This window comes from Centruroides sculpturatus, unplaced genomic scaffold (assembly GCF_000671375.1).
Source record: "Centruroides sculpturatus isolate CEXI.00-Female unplaced genomic scaffold, Cexi_2.0 scaffold713, whole genome shotgun sequence".
Taxonomy (NCBI): domain Eukaryota; kingdom Metazoa; phylum Arthropoda; class Arachnida; order Scorpiones; family Buthidae; genus Centruroides; species Centruroides sculpturatus.
Window position 1 is genome coordinate 303,136 of NW_019385143.1, and position 24,105 is coordinate 327,240.

The window sequence follows — 24,105 nt, forward strand, 5'->3', positions numbered from 1 at the left end:
GCGATTGTACTACTTATATATACACTTGACAACCAATGGGATAATCGGATACATATTGGAATGCCCACTTACAGGGATTCGGGATCAGGGCATTGTCAGCATAGGTCGTTTTGTGTCAAGGCCTATTGGGTATAGAATTAATGGAGGATGTGTCAGCATAAGAATAAATGGGGTGTGAATAACGAAGGATGCTGGTTTGGTAAGGTATCAAATTTGAATTAGGACCAAATAACCTGTTTGATATTATTTCGACTGACACAATTCTCAGAAGGGACTTTTACTGTTACTGGACATGATCTAGATTCATTATGGATTATTTTGCTATAGTCGAAATGGGAACAGAAAAATTTGGGCAGTTTTAAAACATCATTAAGTTATTGGCAATCGTTAAAATTCGGGGGAAATTAAACTAGGCCTATATTATATTATCTGTTCTAATTTTCTTTTCCTTAATTTGCACTTTAGCTTTTGTATAGTGAAATTTTTCTTAATGAGGAAAGGTTCTTTTTGTCTGTTCTTTTTTCTGCGTGTTTTTATTTTCGTATTTTTTTCCTTTTTTTTAAAATTATGTTCATATTTTAAAGAAGATTAACGTCAAAACAGGTATTTCCATGCGGAAACTGTTCTAAATACACACACAAAAAAAATTGTCTAGATTATGTATTAATATTCAACAAAAATGAAATTCGAATTACGATTTTCAAAAAAATAGAGAAAGATGAAGAAATTTATAATGATTCTACCGAACATAAAAACATCATTTACTATTACGAAACGGGAATTTAATATTAAATAGAATCTGAGTATATATAATCATTATTTTATATTATGAAACAGGACATTTAAAGAACTATTGTAACAGAGAAACTCAAGCAAGTAACTGTCGGGTTAATGAAAGAGCTACTTGATACCAACATCAATTTGAAGAACAATATGAGTTCTGAGATTGAATAATTATGAAAAACTATTCTAATTTAATTAAAAAAAAAGGAAAAAGCATGGAGACGGTAATAATAAAGGAACAAATGTTAATTTCTTTTCTTAACTACGCGTCACCCATCTTCTTACAAGTCCACTGACCCTATTATTTAGGTCAGGAGCTTATATCAGAAAACCATGGCAACTATATGTGTGTTAAAAGGACTATTATATAAAATAGCAGTTTCAGGTTAAAATAATTTTCCTCCTTTGCTTTTCTGAATAAACTATGTAAAAAAAAGTTGTTTCTCCACAGAAAAAAAACATTGTTTATTGTTTTTTTAATAGAATAAACATCACTGAATCGAAGCGCGAATGAGGCTTTCACATAACGATAAACATGAAATTTCTTGATTTTATATAAAATTTGTAACTTATCCAAGTTATTTAATACGGTTCAACAATTTATCCAATTAAACTGTTCGATTTTTATATCATCTTGTGTTTATCAGCCATGATAAATCAGATATGTGTATACATATTTTTTTATATACTGGCTGTAAAATGGGTTATCCTCACTAACGAAGTTAACTGAATTCATTTCAGAGACAATACAGTCCTGGAAACAATGAGAGTGATACAAAAAAAGTTTCGAAACTATGCGAACAATAAAAGTTATCATGGGCTAGATTAAAGAAAGTATGGGCGAATTACACGTGTATTTTTTTCGAATGTGATCATTGCTCATAATTTTTTAAGTACATATCGATGACGTTATAACTCTCATTGAATATTATCGAGGGTCCAATTAACCCTGACACAATTTTCAAGTAGAGTATTGACTACACCCAATACTTACCAGTCATGTCCCAAGGTTACTATTGTTAATAAACCCAGGTAGAGAATTGGTATTGCTTACATAAAAAATTGTTTTTAAGTTGTCTAAATATAGAAAAAAGGTAGAGAAAATAACGAAAAATCCCCCTGTTCTCACGAAAATACAAAAACAAAACTTTCAGAAATTAATGTTGTGAAACAAATTCTCAGATTTGTTTCCTAGAATATCAAGGTTTTGTAAGTTTGAATCACCTGTTTACGTATCAATCCTACAATTTTTTTAAGTTAGAAAAGTTTATATACGTGTATTAATCCATAAAGAGTGAATGAAGTCAGGAAGTTAAAGGAATTGGACCTTAAAAATTCCTTATAGGAAAAAAAAAACTCTATTGCTGTGTGCCCCTTAAAAATAAATTTTGGGGTATAAAATGAGGTCTGTTTATTAACTTTTTATAGTTAAAAATATTTGTTATTTTTTTTAAGTCGGTACGCGAATTTATTTTATTATATTAATTATAAATTTCTTGAAATTATAAAAACGTTTGTGCTGTGAAAACTTAAAATAACAGATATAGCTCATTTACTCTTAAACAATTTTTTTTTTGTCTAGTGGAAATTTATGGTTGTGTAAATTTGTAAAACATGAAAAATAGAGCGAGACTTACAAAAAATATATTCTTTTTATAGTCGACTATTTTATAAAATTCTACTTCGAATTTTTTAGAACTTTAACTGGGTTTTTTTTCCTCTTAAGTAAATAATGATTGGATTTTGCTTGTCCTTAACATTGGATCTCTTGCCACTTTAGGTCATACCTTCCTCCTCCCTAAACAAAAAAATCCCTGCTGAGATTCTAAAGAGAGAAGGTGACCTCATCGTAGGAACGAGGCCTTTTCTCTGGGGTCATTGTTCGATTTTGCTCAGACTTGATTGAAAACTAGGCCATGTATTAAAACGATGACGTTTTTCCATACGTCTTTGAAGTTTCTTTTCTATTTCATCAATGTAAAACAGTAGAAGAATCATTAATTTAAAAATTTAAATATCATCCGAGTCAAATGCGAGCTTTCTAAAACACGTTAGTGATGTCACAAACGAATATAAATGAGTGAAAGTCACGCGATCTTCGTTTTCTGAAAGTTCATTAACCTTAAGGATTCTCGAGTTATGGGGAGTTGACAAAGAAATTCTTCTGTGAAATTTTAATACGAGGCAAATTTTCTTTACCTATAAGACACTTTTAAAGAGATAAAAGTGTCTTATAGGCGGTTGCTAATTTATATTCATATAAGATTTATCGATAAGAAATGACGTAGAACTGACGCATGTCCTACATCAGAGAAACCGCTTCTATGTCATTCTCTAACTTTAATCTTTAAAATTATTTTAAGGACATTTTTAATGATGTTACAATATTTGATGAGCAAATGATTATAAGGGAAGATAAGAAAGTTTCAAGATGTAATCGAAATTAATTCTAATTTTTATTTTTCGAATGAATATTTATGAGTTTGAAACTAGTTAATGCCCTTTTTAACCTTAATTACAGTGAAAAGATGTGAATTTTACTTTGGTTTAGCATTTATTCTAGTAGAATGGTACAAAGTACGAAGCAATATCTTACAAACTATAATTTTAAAAATTCATTAATCATAGAAAATTAGGTTATTCGAAAAGAATAATACTCCCAAAACTTATCTGATACTGTTTTGTATATAATCATTTCTATATTATTAATAGGATAATTGTGGGCAAGATACTATAACTATAAAAAGCTATTCATTGTTTGATTATAATCTATATTCTTTTTTTTATATATTCGTTTATTGTCTTTTTAAAATTTAAAAACAGAAAATTTAATTGTTTCATTTTTAGAGAAAGTTAAATTTCTTAAAATTTTAATTGGAAAAAAATCCTGTTGCTAATAACGTATTTTTTACTGTTTTTTATGATGATTGATCATCTTTACAAGCAATCAAACTGACAATGATGAGTACATAGCAATTATTGAATCTGTCAGCAGTTAAAATGTCTTCTATGTTGTCAAAAATTGCAATTGCCCGTAGAAAATTTAACTTTTTTTTCTTTCATAAATGAATTTTTTAATAATTCTTAACTACATTCAAACTTCTGAACAGCGGCCATTGGCAGAAATATTTTTAAAAAATTGCCGTTGTTTGGAAGTTATTTTGTATGCATTTTTGTTCAAAGAAAAAAAGATCTCTGAAAAAATGGCCGCTGTTTAAAGGTGGCAGTTATTGGAGATTCGACTGTATATCAAATTTTATCATCAGTTTACAATTTTATCTGTTTTATTCTCCCTATAATTACATTTTCCTGAAGACAAACTGTTCTACTAACCGAATTTTCATCATAAATTTGTTGATAATATTGTTTAAAATGAGATAGAATAAGCAAGACCAGTGTAATAACTTTGATCTGTGGTCCATTTTGATATAAACTAAAGCTTTTTATACATTTTTGTATAATCAGATTATATTACAGAGGATTTGGATTGAATGGATATGGCAACCAAGACAACAGTGGCGCGTCATCCTATGGGCAAAAAGGGAAATTGCCTTGGGGCCCCACTAACAGGGAGCTCTAAACCAATCTTTTATGAAAAAATATTTTCCCCAAAATTTTCCCTGAAAAAAATGTCTGAAGTCAAAATTGTATATCGAGATTCCTAATTCGAATTTTCCTGGAAGCCCATGAAGCTATAACGCGCCACTGCAAGACAAGGGCAATCTGCTAAGAGGAAAGCTTCCCGGGAGGACTTTCTATGGAAAACTGAACCCCTATTTAGGTGTCAGACACGTGGAAACTCCACGCGGCCAGTCCGTGGGTCAGGCACGTGGAGTTTTTCGCAATTTTAATGTTCAATGGTTTTATCCACTCATCCATTGTTGGGCCCTGATTCTGTAGAGAATTATGAACGATAGTAACTGTATATGATTATAATAATCACGTAATATGCGTTTCATAATGGCACCGATCCTATTCTCATTGCAGCAGAACAAGTTGGTCATGTTAACATAGAAAATGACATTATACTAATGATAATTGAAAAATACTCTCATTCAGTAAGTGGCAACAAAAAAAGAAAGCAAAATAGATTTTTTCCTGTGTATCTAAAGCCAGGAAATTCTACAATACCAATGTTAATTTCTTACTTCCTATACAAAAGTGAATGGATGTAGAGGGATTATATGTCCATAGATTGTATGTTGTTGTAATTGCTCTTTTGCAGAAAATGTCTATTTAACTGGCACAATAACCTATTACGTTTATCTTTTGTGGATAGAAATCCGGTTTTCTACAGGAAACGAATTCGAAAACACTCATAGGTAGTAAATGCTCGTTAGTAATTGATGTAGGGTAAAAAAATAGGGTCTGTTTTTCTTGTGTCTCGTTGTTTGACAATGTTACAGATCTTAGTTTTGTATAGTCTAAATTCGTTGTATTGTTACTCTAGCAGTTATTTATATAAAAAAATAAATAAAATAAAATAAGAATCAAAAGTGAAGTATACGGGTGTTAGTTTCGTTAATTACTCAGAGGAAAATGTTAATAAGGTAAAGATTATTTACGACTGTTCCACTAACACTCGAAGAAGAGGGCAAAATGGTGCATAGTTTTATTAATTTTCCTCGAAATAAAAATAACATTCGACCTTGATTTATTAGTTTTTTTTTATATAATTTACCTTATATAATTAAAATTTGTAATCAACATTCCCGATTTAAACTGCAAACAACAGAACCCCACGAGGATGTCTATAAATCTGTATGAAAAGAATTGAAGAAAATGATTGTTACGACATATTTTAAAGATGTAAATGAAAGCAATAAATTATTTATAACAATCCCAATTGGCTCATTAAGGAAAAAAGAAAAAAAAACTTTAAAATAATGATAACATCGTAGTAAGAAGTATAATCATTCTTAGAAAATTGTTCTTGGGTGCAAAGTCCCTAGAGTTTCCTTAAATTGCCAGCAAGATATTACTTTCACAGGTTATTGTTTTCTACAGTATATATAAAACAATTCAATATTGTTTTACTACTGTCTGGGGTTCTTTTTTAATTGAATTTTTTTTATTTAATTAATAAGATAAAAAGAAAAGTTATTCATTAACAAAAGCCTGTGCATCTAATTCTCTAAATTATATACTTTATATTTATATTAAATTTCTTCTCTTATTAAAAAACAATTATTTTTTCTCCTTTAAATTCAAACTAACAATTAAATATTTTCATTACTTTCATTACTTACAAGGTCTTTGATCTTACCAATGGAAAACTTGTCATCAAGGTTAGGGTTAGTTATAGCAATAATAATTGTTTTGCAATCGTAGGTCAATGAAAACTGGTAAAATTTTCTACTTTATTCAAGCCACACCCTTTATTTTAATGTTTTTACATTAAAAAATGTGTTTTATATTTTATCATTTAAGGTAAATAGTTATTGTTCCAAAAATGGATCATTGGCTTGTTGTTTCTGATGACACCGTGTCTCCTTGACACACTATTGAGATAGTTCGAATCCAGTTTATAATTTGAACTGTGGGTCTGTAAGTGAACGATCTCTCTTGTTCACAAATGTAAACACCATTATCCTCGTTATAACATTAATTAAAGCATCGTCAATAACTTTGCCCATTAAACACTGCTTTATGGCAATCGGCTTTTTGATGAAGGTATTAACTGTTTTTTCGAACTAAAACTTTGATAAATATATGTTTTTTAAGTAACAAATTAAAATACTAAACCCATTTCTCAATTACATTTCTAAATGAATAATCCTAATTAATTCTTTTCAGATTCGTGGCCTGAAGCTGTGATGTACAGTACATGCCTTCCCCTACACTAAATAATGACACGTATAATAATATAAATCTATAGAATATGGGAGGCCTTAAACTATAGACTTATAACGGGAGACCCTAGGCAAGAGCTTGTTTATTTTATGTAAAAATCCAGCCTTGATTTTTATATAGGGTCGATTCGTTCATTAGGCACTTTAAGTACGTGCCTAGAGCAATCAAATTTTGAGGGCGACAATGCGTGAAAGTATACGTAATAGTATTTTATAAGAATTGTTTTTTTTTTATAAATTAAAAATTGTTCTAACGATAGAAGATGATGTGCGCACCTGTTTTCTTACTTAAATACTAAATTTAGATTTAAAAATTACATAAAGTAAGGTAGAAACCCGTTATGGCCCACAAGTCTAGACTATTATATTGGCATATTGGCCAGCTCCAATTTTTTCCCGAAAGATAGAATTGGCCAAAATAATAGTCCAAACTTGTGGACCCATATATCAAATAATGAATGTCAGTAATTAAATTTTTAAAGGAAGTTACAAATGTACCTTTTCATTTCAAATAATAAATATTAAAATAAGTACATTTAAGATATAAAATGGTGGCTATGAGTCATGTCTCTATCTTTAAAAAGTTGGTTAGATTCATATTTGTTTCCCCTTTCATATAACTTTTCATGATAAATTTACTAACGTAACGTTATTCTTAGTATATCTACATTCTTAACGAAAAATTAGTCATAGATTATTCTATAAATAATCAATTTTTTCATTAAATAATTTATTTTTAAGAACTATTTCTAAAATTATACGAATGGAATTAATAGAACTTTTTAAATTTAGATTTATTAAGGGGAAAATGTGAAATGGTTTACTGTTATAGTGAAAAGATTCGGGTTTCTTAAAGCATTGGCTAATGCAATTTTACAATAATTCGAAGCAAGTAGAAAATTATAGAGATAATATTTTGCCTGAATCTTTAAATTGGAAATAAATGCAATTATGTTTTTAAGAAGAGATTTCTGTTCAATAAGGACAATTACTTTTCGTGTTTATATGATAAATATTTACTAAATTTTTCTATAATTTACTCAAGAAAATCGTTGATAAATACAAAAATGATGTAAAATTTTAAATATATTTATTTCCAAGTTTTAGAGAGAAAATTGTATCTAATTTTTTAAAAAGTATATCGAAATTAAATTTTGGCATTAAAAAATCAATACTTTAATTTTAAAACATGGTAATTTGTTTTTTCTTTTTCGTTTTAGGCTTTTATTGCCATGTGAGCATTAAAACAGATTTTTTTTTTCAGGACCTCTTGGGGTGGGTTCGACCAGCCTACAATCTGCCAAATTGTAAGCCTGGCCGATTCCATGAAGTGATGAAGACAGACTCCCTGTGGATCTTGGCAGTTCTCCTCCCAGACACGATTCCGGGTCTTTCAGGGAGGAAGCTGATGACTTTCCCTTGGCCATCCGGGCGGCACTTTAATTACATACAATTATATCAAAATTTTTAAATATAATTAATTAATTAATTCAAAATTTAAACTTTAGAAATAATTTACATAAATATATTTATTCGAATATAAAAATACACTTACAAATTTTTGAATTTTAAAATTTAAGAATTGGCAACATAGCTCTTTTTTTTCAAGTTTGTATACTGCCATCTGTTGACCAATTTACACAACAGCTCAGAGTCATCTTGTTATTTATACTATTAACATAAATAAACAAATTATTCAGTCTAATTAATAAATACTAAATATAAATTTAGGACAAGTAATTATTATAGTAATAAATTAAAATTTTAAATAATAAATGAACTGAAAAGTTTTAAAAATAACGTAGTGTCGCTCTAATTTTAAATTATATACTGTATTAAATTAATTTAAATATGTATAAAATTCATATTAATATATTTTAAAAATAATATTTAAGTACAGGATTTTTTTTAATTTTTGGATTTTTATTTGAGATGCTTTTAAAAAGAAATTTTAAATGGTGTTAACAAGTCAAACACTTTATTGATTTTATAGGAAGATGAAACTGTTTTATCTGCTGATATTTTAAATTGCAGAACTTCATTTCCTGTATAATATCTAAAGGATAATCTTACATAGATGCAGGAGTTGTTAAAATTAATATCTACACAAAGACAAGGATACATTGATAAGGTTGAAATCATTCTACGAAATAATAATAATTATCTCACAGAAAAATTACAAAGATTAAAAATACAATTTCCTACATATATACAATTTCCATACAACTGGTGATTAGGGGACAAGTTTGTTGCATGACCGGATTATCGCATTGTCTTTTGATTCTTCCTGGTTCAACCGGTTATAACTGACACCCAAGATAAAATTATTATTGAAATGGTGGGATTAAACAAGATTTTTACCCAAATATTTAAAATATTATTATCATAGAAGACAAACTGGAATCTAGCGAAAGGTATCTGAAACCGTGATAACTTATACGAAAAATGTGCAGTGGATCAGTAATTTACTAAAAATATTTTTGTATAGCTTATAACACATGATGGTCAATGATATAGTGGCCTAATATGCCATTTTATTAGTAACATACTTAGCTAAGTAAACAAGATGACATTATGCGACTGTCCCCTATAAATCTGACATTGAAATTTTAATTTGTATAGTTGACGCGGATTGCAGTCTATCGTACGTGTTTTGTTTTATAAAATACTTCATGCAAATAATAATAATATGTTTTTGTCCTTATACTTTATTTATTAGAGTTTAAATACTGTTCCCGATTAATTATTATAGGGGAAAAACAATTTCACTAGATTGTAAATGTTTAAGTAAAATATTCTCGAGATTGAAATAGTCCACTAAATTAGATATACTGAAACGAGACTAAAAATTAATTATAAAATCTAAATTAAATGCAATTTATCCAGATAAACTGCGTTTAATTATAATCCAGATATATTTAAAAGAATGCCTGTATTCCTCGATATCCATGGACGATTGATTCCACAGGACTCCCCGTGGATCCAGGACTTCCCGTGGATACCAGAATCTCCGAATGCTCAAGTCCCTTATACAAACAAATGTAATATTTACATATAACCTATGCACAACTTTCCATATACTTTAAATCGTCTTTAGATTATTTATAACACCTGATACGATGTAAATAATATGTAAATAATTGTTAGAGAAATACTGTAGTGACAAGACATGTTTAGTAAGGAGGCAATCACCATACGTCTAACTATAGAGTACTGTACATGTCATTCCTGACATGTACAGTACTGTACAGTATTATACTATTTATACTTTGTATATACGTATACTATGTACAGTATATTAGTAGTACTATGAGAAATACATAGACTAAAACACAATATTTAATTAAAACGTAAGAAAATTCAAGTTTTGCTTTTTGGAACTTTCTGACTTTTTTTTTTTTGGAATATTTTCTATTTGCGATTAGTTATCAGGTTGGTATATGAGGAACACGTGAATGCAGAGAGCCGATTATATATTCATTGCTGCAGTTCTTAAGTTTTCTTTGCTTACAGACGAGTATTTTATTTCTTTTTATTTGCATTTGTTTTATTTTATAACTACAAATATACTAAGAAGATTATCTAAACGTTTTATTATTTAGTCTATTTACTAAAACAATATTATTTGCATGCAAACTATATCTAAGTCACAAAAAAAGTAATGAAAGGACCGGTATTCAATGCCAAAGATCTCTCACATCATATGAAACCAGATCAAGGCATAAATATGTCGAAAGGTGACAATTAATCTTTAGTCACTGAACTTCTAATAAACAAATGCAATAATTTTATGGCGAGAACTTAAAAGCCAGTTATAAATTAGGATATTTAGTATTAAAGAATTAAAAGTCTCTGTTTTCAACTATTACCTTACAAAGATTTTCTTAAGTAATTAAAATAATTAACTTAATTGTATGTTATAAATTCCATAAGTTAAATATACTTAGCTTAAAATCGTCACGAACGTTCTTCCGTCATGGGAATATATATATATTTACAGGAATGGCGCATCCCTTTAGTACATTAAACAAAAATTATGTAGCTATCTGAATATAATATTATAACGTACTTTTAAAAATATGTATATAAATAGCTTACCAATAAACTTTCACATTTATCTCATAGTCAAACGTGTTTTATATCGATCTAATATATAGAAGAAAAAACTAAGAAATGACATTTAAAAAATAATATGATAATAAATTGAATTGATTATTATTTTCGACAAGTAAAGTAATATCTTGCAGGCAGATCTATATGATAATTTTAAAAAATTGGTTATGAGTCCATCACGAATATAACAAGTAAATAATTATTAAAATTACCGTAATATCATGCATTCATTTATAAATATATTGTCATAATTACCATGTAATAATTTATTACAATTAAATATTATTAAAATAATTAATAATTTTTCACATAGGTTCAAGATCCGTAATTATATAATTAAATACAGTAATTGAATATTACGAGGCATGAATAATAAAAAAGCAAATATTACGATATTAAAGGTATACTTTAACTAGCAGACCCCGCCACGCGTTGTTGTGGCTCAAAATGTATCTATTATAAATGTATAACACTTCCCCAATGGGGGAAAATTTTTTCTTAGTGTACATTCTGTTGACGTACCCTATTAAAACGCAATCAAAAACGCAAAAACACGCATCTAAAATAGTATAATAGAAGCCAAGTTCTTCACGGTAAGCCTTAATCCTGTCTCTCTCCCCCGCGGGGGGAATATCGAAAAATTTCTTCTTAGTGTACATTCTGTTGACGTACCCTATTAAAACGCAATCAAAAACGAAAAAAAAAAAAAACGCATCTAAAATAGTATAGATAGAAGCAGAGTTCTTTACCATAAGCCTTAATCCTAACCATCTCCCTTCAGTGGGGGGAATTTCGACATGTTTATTATATAAAAACACGTGCGTATTCGAATGCAGCGTTGTGTCAAAATTTTAAAGGAATCAGTAGGAACAAACGAACATTACATTTTTATTTATATAAATAGCTACATGATGATCTGCTTTAGTTCATTTTCACAAAAAAGCATAATGCCTCACAGAAAAGCAAACTTAGGGCGTCGTACTCGTAGCGCCATCTGTTGGACATAAAAGCCTTAACCTAGATTATATCTTTTAATTTATATGAATGTTTAGCCTATGTCCACCCTGAAGTTCCATTCTAAATATTGATGAAAGAATTTTTGAAATCGGATGAGTAGTTTCGGAGATTACCGACTACATACAAACTTACTTACATACTTACAAACATTACCTCTTTATAACATTAGTATAGGTTTGTGTTTTTGTAATTTAACCTATGCAGTTTATTTTATAAAAATGTAAATACTACAATTTAAAAAAATCATTAAAATATCGATGATGTTTCGGCAGAAGTTGTAATCCACAAATTTCCCAATTTTCTTTTTAACTCTTTTCGCTCTGTGGGTGCTAAGAGGCCCACAAAATTGACCCCTTCAAGATTTTTACATTTTGGACTCAGGGCACCTTGAAACCTTGAAATGCAACAAAATTCAGGAGGGGGCAATTCTGTATGTATGGATGTTAGTGTGTGGGGGTACGATTTTGTTCACCCTCTTTGAAGCTTAATAATTCCTGTGATTTTTGTCGGAAATTTTTGAAATTTTTCAGGGAGGTTTGTGCATTAGGTGGATTGATGATATTAAATTTTGGTGATTAAAGGTCGAAGGAGTTGAGAGATAAAAGGGTTCGTGTGTATCTCCAATAGGATCAGACTTAATGACTATTTTACTCGTTATTAGCATTTACAATTTTTTTTATAAAACCCTTTAAAATTAAGCCTTTTGTCATTTTATAATAGTTAAATATAAAAAGTTTTTAATAATAAAACATGATAACAGATGGCGCCACCAAATATTACCCGAAAAGTTAAACAACTCCTCTCTCTATGCCCCTTAGTGCAAAGAGAGAGGAGAAGCATATTTGTCTGAAAAAGTTTTCAAATGAAGTTTTTTCCATATACAAAACTGTGATAAAATTGTCGATGCAATTAAAAATGTTTTTCACTCCTGTACTATTGTTTACAGAAATTTACACAAAGTCTTCAATACTATTATTAAGTCTAAATCAAACAAATACTGTACTAGTAGTACAGAAGTCCTAAAACATCAATAACTTCATTTATCTGCAATGTATACTCTTTGTAAAATTTTTGTCTACAAAAGCTCTTTATCTGTCATCAGAACGATCTTAATATTACGTTAAACACAAACCGGTAATTTCTCTGTAAAATTCTTCTGTGTACTTTCGTTGTCTGTTTTTGGCAAGTTTGTGGTCTTATGTGTCCTTCATCTTCCTCTCTAAAAATTGAATTTGTTACACAACACATTCTATGGCAAAACGCAACTAACTTGCCTGAAATTCTCGTAGATGTTGTGAAATCTGTCTTCTAACACTGTTAGGTTGGAATTGTTTTGACGAAGTTCTTTAATTAAGCAGCCCATAACCAAAAGTCATAGGGACTCAGATCTGGCGATCGTAGTGGCCATGACAATGCAAATGACCAGTTACAACTCGTGCGAAAAATATTGTCGTAGCAAGACTTTCAAGATTAAGCTATGTGGGGAGAATCATCTTGCATATTTTGCTGTTTAAGTAATTTCGCAGCTGCGGTACTGGAATGATGAAGTTCATATTTACTGCATATTACTGGCCTAAATACGGAGTTTTCTTTAAAAATAAGAATCAATGATAAGGGACACTGAAATCCTTTAATTAATACCGCGTCGTTATCTTTGGTGAATGCATGGAATTTGACGAATATATGAATTTTCGTCAGACCAAATACAGTATCAATACAATAGCTGTAAATATTTACTATACCATTCAAATGAAAATGAGTCTTATTTTTCCACGGAATTTACCAGAGCCATGCATCATCAACCATCATCCGAGCTACGAATGCCACGGTAAATGTTTTCCGCTTATCATTATCATCAGAAAGCAATTTTTGACTGGAATATTGTATGGAAAATCTTGTATGCGGGTCTTGCTTGACAGTGTAGAAAGTTTGTGGAAACTGGAACTTTTTTCTTTAAAACTAGGACGGGATCGCAAACCGATTGATCGTCTAAAAACGAAAGACGTTGCTATTGCAGTAGTGGAGAACGGATTGGAAAATGCTCATAGCAGCAGTAATGCGCGTGCAATATTATGGCAATTAAACACGCTCTGTATGACAGTGTGGAAAGTTCTGTGAAAAATCTTGCATAGACGTTCAATCGGTTTGCGATCCTGTCCTAGTTTTAAAGCAAAAGATTCCAGTTTCCTCAAAACACAAAATAATTTTCTTGGTGGATCTTGATGGACCACTTCGATTACAGCGAAATCAAGTTCGGAGAGAAATCCAATCTGGCAACCTAAAAATAATCTAATTACAAAAATCATCTAAACGTAATTTAAGAAAATTAAATTTTTTTAAATTTAAATTTTTTACTATAAAATTAATTTAAGTATAAAATTTAATTATCTTAAATAAAAAAATATATATATTTTTAACATGATATGTGAAAAGCGCCATTCGGTGTCAAAATACTTATCAATTTTCGGCATGGTTTACGTGTTTTCTTATGAATGTTTACTTGTTCTATGAATTTATGCGTTTATAAATAAACACAAAATTTAGGAAACTTATTAAATAGTAACATGGTTGGTTTAATTATTTTTTGAAATGTTTAGAATAAATTTAAGAAAATCGTAATCTATATAATTTTTAATTTAAATATGTTTTTCAGGCTGTACTTATTAAGGATGTTACACTGACAGATAATTTTCCCTCAGATCTACTATTAGAAAAACATCACAATTATATAGCATCTTATAGTAACAAAAAAGATGATTATGTAAGTATTAAACCTTATTGTGTAACATATAAACAGCATAATGATATACTGCAGTGTGCAGAATCATAATGCACCAAGGATTAATATATTTTTACACTTAATACTCGTTATTTGTTACTCAATGACTTTAATAAAGAATAATGAATATTGACTATAGTTGATATTTATTATTCAATTACTGTCTGCTTGGTAGAAAGAATTTTCACGAAAACTCACTAAATAAGACTTTGCCAGCAATATTCTTTGTTTTCTCAAATGTTTTTGACTGTTCTAGCAGCCATCATCAGAATACAAATGAAAAAATATAAAATAAAAATATAACTATAATAATAAAATGTTTCTATGTAACTTATGGGATAAATTTCTAAGTGAATGGAAAATGTGCATCTGTAATATCGATGCAAACAATATGCAATTTTCATTGAGGGCAGAGTTGTCATGGGTTACTTGGGCTCTTGCACTTGGTTAATACTTAGTCTTTAGCATTGGGAAAATATCCCACATTTATATTTTACAATGGACCCCATAAATTATGAAACTAGTTCTGATTAGAAGTTTTTATTAGATGTTAAAAATTTAATCAGGTAATTTAGGGATGGAAAATCTTTGAGTCCATATGCCATATAGTAAGCATAATTATCTTTAAAAATTGCATTCTGAAGTTTTATACTTCAAATAATGATTTTAAATGAATGTAATGAATATGTTCTAATTAGAATAAATATAAAGAAGCTGATTGAGAAAAGTATAATGGCATATTGAACCAAATATAAATAGGCCGGATGGCCGAGTGGTCAAGATTCTTAGCCCACCACTCTGGGGGACCCAGGATCAAATCTGGACAGGTCAAGGAATCCCAGGGAATTTTTTGGGGATAGTCCATTTGAATATGTCAAGCCCTGTCCCTCACCACCCGTTCGCACCATTGTGGGCCTGGCCAAACCCATAATGGGTCTGCTATAAGAGGCCTTCCTAGTGCCCACAGGGCAGAAAGAGTATTTAAAAAAAAAGAACCAAATATAAAATCAATTATGATCAAAATTATGATGTTTTGTGAAGCAAACATTGCTATGTATTGTGATGTTATACCCACTGAAGAGGCCCTGTTATAGTCAGGGCCTCTTCACTTGTGATAAAATTAAACTAATAAAGCAGGTTCCTTTTAGAAGACAGTTGTGGTTGATGTATAGTCCCATTTTTAAGAAAATTAGTTTTAAATAATTCTTGCAAATCAGTAAAGACAGACAGGAATAATTTCTCGTTGTTTTGAGAAGATTTTAAGTTTTTTAACTTTGATTTTTTGGTAAAAGTTTACTTAGGTAAACTATGGCGGCACTTCTGGTTGCCATCTTGTTTGTGAACCTGACATCCACAAACAAGATGGCAACCGGCACAGCTACTTACTACACCTGCATTTAAAGAAAAAAAATCTTACACTCACCTTTGACGTATTTCTAATTTGTTTTTTTCGATTTATTTGGTAAAAAGCATGGTTTGGTTGATTTTTTCATAACTTCATCCTTTTCTATCATAGAAACTTTTTCCACGTTCTTAACACATAGGTCTACGTTCTTCCTCTTATGATTTTTGGATTTATTGGTACTTACTTTTAGAACTGAAGGTACATTCTCTGGCTCTTTCCAAACTAAAACACATCCTGTTCCTGGATAAAATTTACTCATTTGCTGAACAAACAGGTCAAACCATTCTCCTAGTTTTTTCTTTTGCTCACAACAATTTCGACAAACTTTCCAGGTCCATCCAATTTTCATTCTGGTAAAATTAGACTATGAAACAGTCATAATGTGTCATATGAAATTTGCCCAGTCAACAGCTGTTTGACTACTCATGCCCACAACTAAACAGGTGGCGCTCAATGTACTATACGTTCTATGCAAATTAGATGCCAAATAAATGAAAAAGTAGTTCTCCAAGAAATTTTCCCAAATTTATGTTTAAAAATTACTTCAAATGACAAACTGTTCATCTTGCATTTATGACATATAAAAGAAACAGAATCACGATATTTTCGATAATTTAATTTACAATGACATCACATTTCAAACATGCAGATGTATTCTGCATCTGCAGGTTGCATACCAAACTTTATGGCAAACATACCAACTGATGAAATTCTCTTGTCAAAATTAAATTTGAGAAATTATGATACTAAAAATGAAAAAAATTCTTTGAAGTACACTTTTGCCAAGAAAATTGTTGGTGTTTTCCAAACTCTGCCATTACAACAATAAACAACAAAATATCAAATATAAAATTCGAAAAAATGCTTCACACAACAATATATAACTTTTTGAACCTTAATAATTAAATAACTTTAAAAAAATTATAAAATGTTAGGAAATTATTCTAGTACTGAAATGACACTAGAAATCTTGTAAACTAAAGACAAGGACACCTAGATTAACTTTCAAAACATGCATGTTGTCGAGATTCTAGACGTGCTGCCATTGGGACTACCTAAGAAAACTTCTACTGACTTTTTTTAAATATCACCTTTTAACTTGTCAAATAACCAATTTCATTGTTAAAATTTACAAATGTTTTATAATTTTTATAATTGTCTTTATTGAATTTTTAAGCTTTTGTTTTTCAGATATATTTTTATATTTATTGCATTTATTATAAAATCTATAAAAATGGATGAAAAATGGAAATTGTATTTAGGTGTTATTCCTTTAAATGATTCCTATTGCTAACAAGGGGAGGGCAAGATGTTTGGGACTCTGAATCAAACAAAACTTGGTGAGTACTTTTGAACAAGCAGCTCCTTGTTCAAAAGTGTTTCCAAAAAATGGGCCTCTGAAAATTTAGTATTTAGCTTATAAGTCTTTGGAAGTTTGACGTCCCAGAGCAGCAATAGCTGAGTGAATAAGACACTAGGTACCGGACCTAGATGATGTAGGTTCGAACCTTAAAATTTTAGTTCAGTTTAGTTTTTGTGTGTAACTTTATTATTTTACCACATCATTAACATTATTATTACAATTATTATTCCTCACATTTAAAGGTTATAAAACAAAAGATTAAAAATTGTGACATTATTTCCTGTTTAGTAAAAACAAGCAGATTTAATTGGGGCCTCCTGCCCCTAAAGGCTGTTATACATGTTATGGAAATCCACAAAGGATGTACTTAACAGACGAAAAAAATTGAATATAACTGGCTGGATCGAACATAGTAATTTACAAAACTTATTAAAATATTTCCAACGTATAAAGAATTATTTTTATTTAAAGGTGGATAGATAGAAAAAAAAATCACGGTTAATCCTCAAAGGATTTCCATAACGTGTATAACAGCCTTAAGGTTTTCATATCTGGTCCTTTCTTTCATCTATCTAACTTTGTTCTTGATATTAAGGAAAGAAAAACAGATGGAAGATAGTGGAAATTTATGTCTACAATTTTTTTCAAATTGTAACCTAATAATAATGCTAATGATGTGGTCAAATAAAAAAATAATAATGTTACACATTAAAAAAAAACTAAACTAAAATGTCAAAAGTTTGAATCTACATCATCCCTAGCTCTAATGCCTAGTGTCTTATTCACTTGACTATTGCCGCTCTGGGAGATGGAACTTCCAAAGACTTATAAGCTAAATACTAAATTTTTAGAAACCAATTTTTGAAAATGCCTGAAAAGTGGATTCTATTTGGACAAAGAGCTGTTTGTGTTTAAGACTATATGCTACTGTGTTTTGTTTGAATTGGAGACCCGAATGTCTGGACCTCTTCTTGTAAGTGACAGCTTAACATGTTATTTTTGCTTTCCAGATGCGAAACTGATAAGGCTACCAGCACTTGCATTAATTAGTAAGTAAAACTGGTAATAATAAATAATTTGAAGTGGCAAAAAAAATTAAAACTGGAAAAATGGGGCAATATTTTTAAGTTTTCTGGAGCTATCTCTGAATAAGGAGGGAGTCCATAAAAAAAATAATCAAAAACATTTTAGTTAGTAGTTTTTGCTGTGTTTTAAGGTTGTTTGGGTGTGTTTATACTCTACACAACGGGTTTGAATCAGAGGGAGTCCATTTTATTCCTTCTGTTTAAGGCTCTGAATATGTAAATCCAATCAAGTTATATGGATCCTCTACATGTTACTTATAAATATATTATTAACTAAAACTATTACTTATATAACAAATTTATGATTACTTTTTTCTAGGAGTATTGCATGACAGAATATCTGAGAATGAGTGGTCTTTACTGGGGACTTACAGCAATGGATTTAATGGAGAAATTAGATGTTCTCAGTAAACAAGAAATTCTAGATTTTATACAACAATGCCAGCATGAATGTGGTGGATTTGGTGCAAGTGTAGGTCATGATCCTCACTTACTATATACATTAAGTGCAATTCAGGTAATTAAATTTTATGTATCTAATTGTGTTTTGAAGAAAATTGAATATATTATCTGAAAAATTCCAAATTAGTAAAATAATTGTTTTATAAATAAATGAAATAATAATTTTATAAAATAAATAATTATTGGAAGTTATTTAAATTATTTAAACAGATCATGAATGAGGAAAACATTATGATGAATTTTATAAATTAGCCTACAAAAGTATTTAATTAAACAAACATTTTTGACCTGTTTAATAGGTCATCTTTATGTTAAATAGATAGAAAATGTTTTAACTAAAAGTAGTTTGCTTGATAAAGCTATATATTTTCCTCAAATTTTTACTTATCCAGTTTTAAATTTATTTATTTTACAAATTATTTCTTATTCTATATTTACACACATGCAAAAGAAAGGCTGTACTCAAAGGTGTAGCGTTAAAAGATAATGATGGGTAAAGGAAGGACGGAGAGTGATTTGAGAAAAAGTTGGAAAGGTGGGGTAGTTGAAGGTTTGGAAGGGGGAAGACATGAGCTGCAAAGGTGACTGTTGGATAAGACAAGGATATTTCATATTTACAGCAAATAATGAAATTACAAGTAAATACTTATTTGCTTTTAATTTCATTGTGAGAGACCCAGTTTCAAATTTAATTTTTGTAGATAATTTAAGGTATGTTTACTGTCTTTCGTCCATAATGGCTGATGTATTTTAAGCCAGGTTTGCTTTTTTTGGATAAAATTGAAACTAACCACAGCATTTGTTATCGCTGTGCCTTTTGGAATAGGCATTCAATAACATGATCAAGTATTACTATTACTCAAAAATGTAATTTAACAAAATCATAGTAATGATTACATCTTAACAATATATTAAAATTGAAAAAGTCTTCTGTTTATTTTAAAATATATTAATAAAGTGATGTAAGATTTATTAATTTTAAATATATATACATAAATGTTTTGATCTTAAATCATAAATTTATTCAATTGTAGATGGAAAACATATGTTTGAAAAATGACTCTCGATTTATTACTTCCTTTATATTATTTAAAATTAGATTATGCTTTTATAATGCAGTTTTAGATAATTACAGTAGAGCGTCATTTATCTGAAAGTTGATTATCTGACACGTCAGTTATCCGAAAGAATTTCAGTTGGCAAATTTAAATTTTCACTAGTGCTGTGGCGCTGCAATCTTTGGCTATGTCTTCGGCTACTCCAATATTTTTTATGTTTGTGTATGTGTTTTAGCTGGCAGCACTGGCACTTTTGTGTGGTGTTTTTCTGAGGACTGTGTGTCGTGCTGAATCGAACGTTTTTAATACTAGATTAACTCCTAAAGTATTTTTTTTTTGTTTTTATATTTTTAATATATTTATTTTGTTTGTAAAAAATAAAGAAATAATTTTTAACGATACAATAGCCACGATTATTATTTTAAAAAGTTTATGTTAGACTTAACATCGACAAAAATTCAATGCTAAGCAACACGCAACAGAGAAAAATTTCAACTTAGGATAGGTTAATATATTTTTTCATACATAATCGGTTATCTGAACAACCCCAGTCTCCAATTGATTCAGATAAACGATACTCTACTGTACATCTTTCCTTTCATGAGTGTAGGTTTTTATTCTTATTCCTATTTTTTTATTTCTTTCTCTTTTTCCATATTTTTTTAAAACTTTCTGCTCTATGGGCATTAAGAGGGCCTTTCTTGAGTACATTGTGGGTTTGTCCAAGCCTGCAGTTGGGCAACCATGTTATAAGGGATGGGGTCTAGCATATCTTGAACTGATGCATGATAATTGGGTGATGGTCAGCTGTGTGATTCAAAATAGGTCATGGTTGAGTAGGTGACAGAAACTTACAAAATTTTGCATGCTTATGAGGCATATGATTTTGTGGATGTTTTTGGAAATATTGATAAAATGTATATGCGGTAAAATGTTAAAAATATGACACTTCCATGTTGCGGCGTTATTGACAGAGATTTGTTAAATTTCAGACGTGCTCGCTAGTACTTTCAACAGTTTACAACCGTCGTCTTCAGGCGAAATTGAATACCTTTGTTTTTGAATTGACAGCTTTTAACGGACTTTCCAAATTACATAATGCACATGGTTGGAATATAGAACAAATTAATAAAATTGAATAAATAAATATTTTTAAAGAAACCTGCTGTAATAACATGTACCTTAATGGAAAAAATTCTTCAGAATGGAACAAATTTTTTTCTGTTAAAAAGATTTATTCAAAATGGAAACCTTCCACACTGGAAAAAATATTGAAATCCAAAAATAATTAATTCAAAAATAAATAAAAATATTGATTCTAACATTTATTTTATAGATTCTTACAATATATGACTCAGTGGATATTATTAATGTTGGTAATGTTGTTAATTATGTGAAGAGCCTACAAAAAGAAGATGGAAGCTTTATGGGAGATAAATGGGGTAAGTTTTTTTTATTATTAATTTCATTTATTTATTTATAAATAATTTTTATGCAATTATAATTATTTAAAGTGAATGAAAAGACATTATTGTTAAGAATCTCTATCAGATGTCCATTTTAATAGTAAAACTATAACTTAAAAAAATGTTACTTTAACATTTGAAATTAGTATTTATATTTTCTTATCAGGATTTTATAATTAACGATACACTATATTGAAATACATTATAGATATGCAAATTTATATTCAAATTATTTTTATACAGTAATGTCGATTTTTAATCTGGTAATTTAGCAGACATTCCATTCTTTACGAAATTGGAAGTTATAATAATTAAGATTTAGCAATTTCCCAGAATTTATTTAGTATTCTAACATAAACTAAAATATTTTAATCACATTTAATAACGTTTTTATAAATAGAAAATAATACAAATAAGTATTCTGTTGAGTCATTTTCCATAATTTAGAAACTTTATTTCTATAATATTGCATTTTAATAAATTATGATGCCATGATTACTAGAATATAAGGTTGGAGAAGTCTCTTCCAAAAACTGTCTAGAGACAAACTCTGCAGTGGCGTGCCGTCATTAGAAGTGGTGGATGGGCCACTTCCCTTGTATTTTATAAAAAATAAATACATATTAACTTTAATTATATGAAAATTATCGCACAATATTTTATTATAACCGCATTATGTATCTTATTACAAATTTCTATACTACACGTGAAAAAAAGATAAGATTGCTATTGTATATTAGAATATTAGTGGCGGAGTGGAAATGCTGTATCGTCAGCATCCAAAAAAGCCAGATTTGCGCATGCGCTTTACAGAGCACCAACCTCACCCGGTTTATCTGGTGGACGCCTAGGACCTTGGGTGGATACTACATGTATAACGCATCCAATTCTATTCAGGACCGGTTCTGGGCTGTTAGCTGCTCGCCTGCTAGCTATTTGGCCGCCCTCGCCTGATTACGTGAATCGCGAGTAGATTTCTAACTTAATCCAATCAATAAGAATTTACTGGTATGTTTTTATGATAGTTTTCTGTATAGTTGACAGGTGTTTAAAAAAATCCGTTAAAATATTTGATATATTTATTCCGCTCTCTGATTTTATATTACTCACGGATTTCAATGTTAAATTAGTGATATTACGATTTCGTATGTCCCATCTTTAAGGGGATGTAGAAAAAAACGTGTACAACTCTTGTATAATGTTAAAAAATTAACTGTTACTTTGGTAGCATAATTTACAGCTAAATTTAATGAATGAGAGAGATGCACGAGGTACAGAAAAAGCTCTAGAATTTATTTTCCTTAAATTTACGATTTATGTGTCTGTTTGTCATAAAAATTTGTCTTTCCACTTTTTCCCGAGACTACAAATATTCGAGTACAAAGTAACTGGTTTCAACTTATTTCTACTTAAGTAGTTAAATAATTAAGCGATTAGGGAATTGGGGACATAAATAAAACCCTGATGAAAGAGCCGAAATTTTACTTTACTTAAACAAAAGCCTAACCGAACCAATCTCTAGCCGAGTACAGTGGGACTGATTTCTTCGAAATATTAGATGTAATAAAGACAGACATTTTACCAGTTCAACGAGAGTGACCGAAAAGTTGTAAATTTTGGAAATTTCCGTGGATAACACCTGGTCCTAAAACGAATTAGTTAGAAAACAAACGACAGACAATCTATTAAGTTTAACATATTTAGATTTTTACAGCTATGGTGAGAAACGTTTAAAATTTACAACAACCCTGTCGCGTCCTTTGAGATATACTAGTGATGCGACAAAAGAGGCATTTGACATTGACCGGTATCGGCACCCTCGGGATTTGGCAGCCCGCGTGCATGTACACACCGCACACCTAGCAGGACCGTCTCTGATTCCACTCGTAGGGAGCTATTTGACTAAGTGGTTAAGATTTAAAGAGTAAAGAATATTTTATGTTATTTTTATGTACGTTTCATTACAAAGCTATATTTAATTATAATTTTCTTTAAAAGTATATTCATACAATTGAAGAATGTTTTGTACCAGGTATGTATATCCACCACACATTTTATTTCACCAAGTAAGTTTTTATAATTTTATTTTTAATTTTAGCCCTTATATCGTGGCTAGCGATTCGGAATGTAATTGCGATATTGAAAATTTATTTTAAAAAAGTTTTGGCTCGAGATCATATAATGAAAAAGAAAACATTATTAAAAGAGAAAGGCCAATGCCTAAGTTAAATATAAACACTTCAATAAACATATTTGTTCGACATTTTCACGATAAAATGGCTCTGTAAATGCATAAAAATGCAAAAATTATTTTGTTGGCTTACCTACTATTTTCAAATGAAATTAGTGTATGGAATAAGAATGGCTTTGACAATTTAGCTGGCAAAAGACACGAAAAATTGGCGATTCTTTCATATTTGAAGCAATTTGGAAATCGAAGCGGAATAGAATTTAACATTAGTAAACGATATAAAATAAATATTGAAAATTATAACAAAGTTATAGCTAATAGATATACAGTATTATACTTAAATTAGTAGATGTTATCGAAGCAAGAATTGGCATTTAGAGGGCATAGGGAATCTATTAAATCTAATATAACAGAGGTAATTATATTGAACTTGTTTATTTATTAAGTACGTCAGATAAATAATTTATTAAAAATACATTTAAAGAAAGAATTAACTGATTGCCCCTGATTGCCGGAGGCTTCTTATAGAAA

At 29.5% G+C, this 24,105-nt stretch overlaps 1 protein-coding gene across 3 annotated transcripts in view; it reads left to right on the forward strand.

The window, feature by feature from the left end:
- The first annotated feature begins 14,211 nt into the window (after positions 1–14,211).
- The window catches only part of LOC111635364 (geranylgeranyl transferase type-2 subunit beta-like), a 59,159-nt gene continuing 49,265 nt past the window's right edge, over positions 14,212–24,105 (forward strand). For all 3 annotated transcript variants that reach the window (XM_023380306.1, XM_023380305.1, XM_023380308.1), the window contains exons 1-4: positions 14,212–14,332; positions 14,419–14,526; positions 18,717–18,914; positions 21,254–21,359. In XM_023380306.1, the coding sequence (XP_023236074.1) occupies positions 14,330–14,332; positions 14,419–14,526; positions 18,717–18,914; positions 21,254–21,359 (415 nt within the window). In that variant the 5' untranslated portion in view covers positions 14,212–14,329. The remainder of the gene's footprint in view (positions 14,333–14,418; positions 14,527–18,716; positions 18,915–21,253; positions 21,360–24,105) is intronic.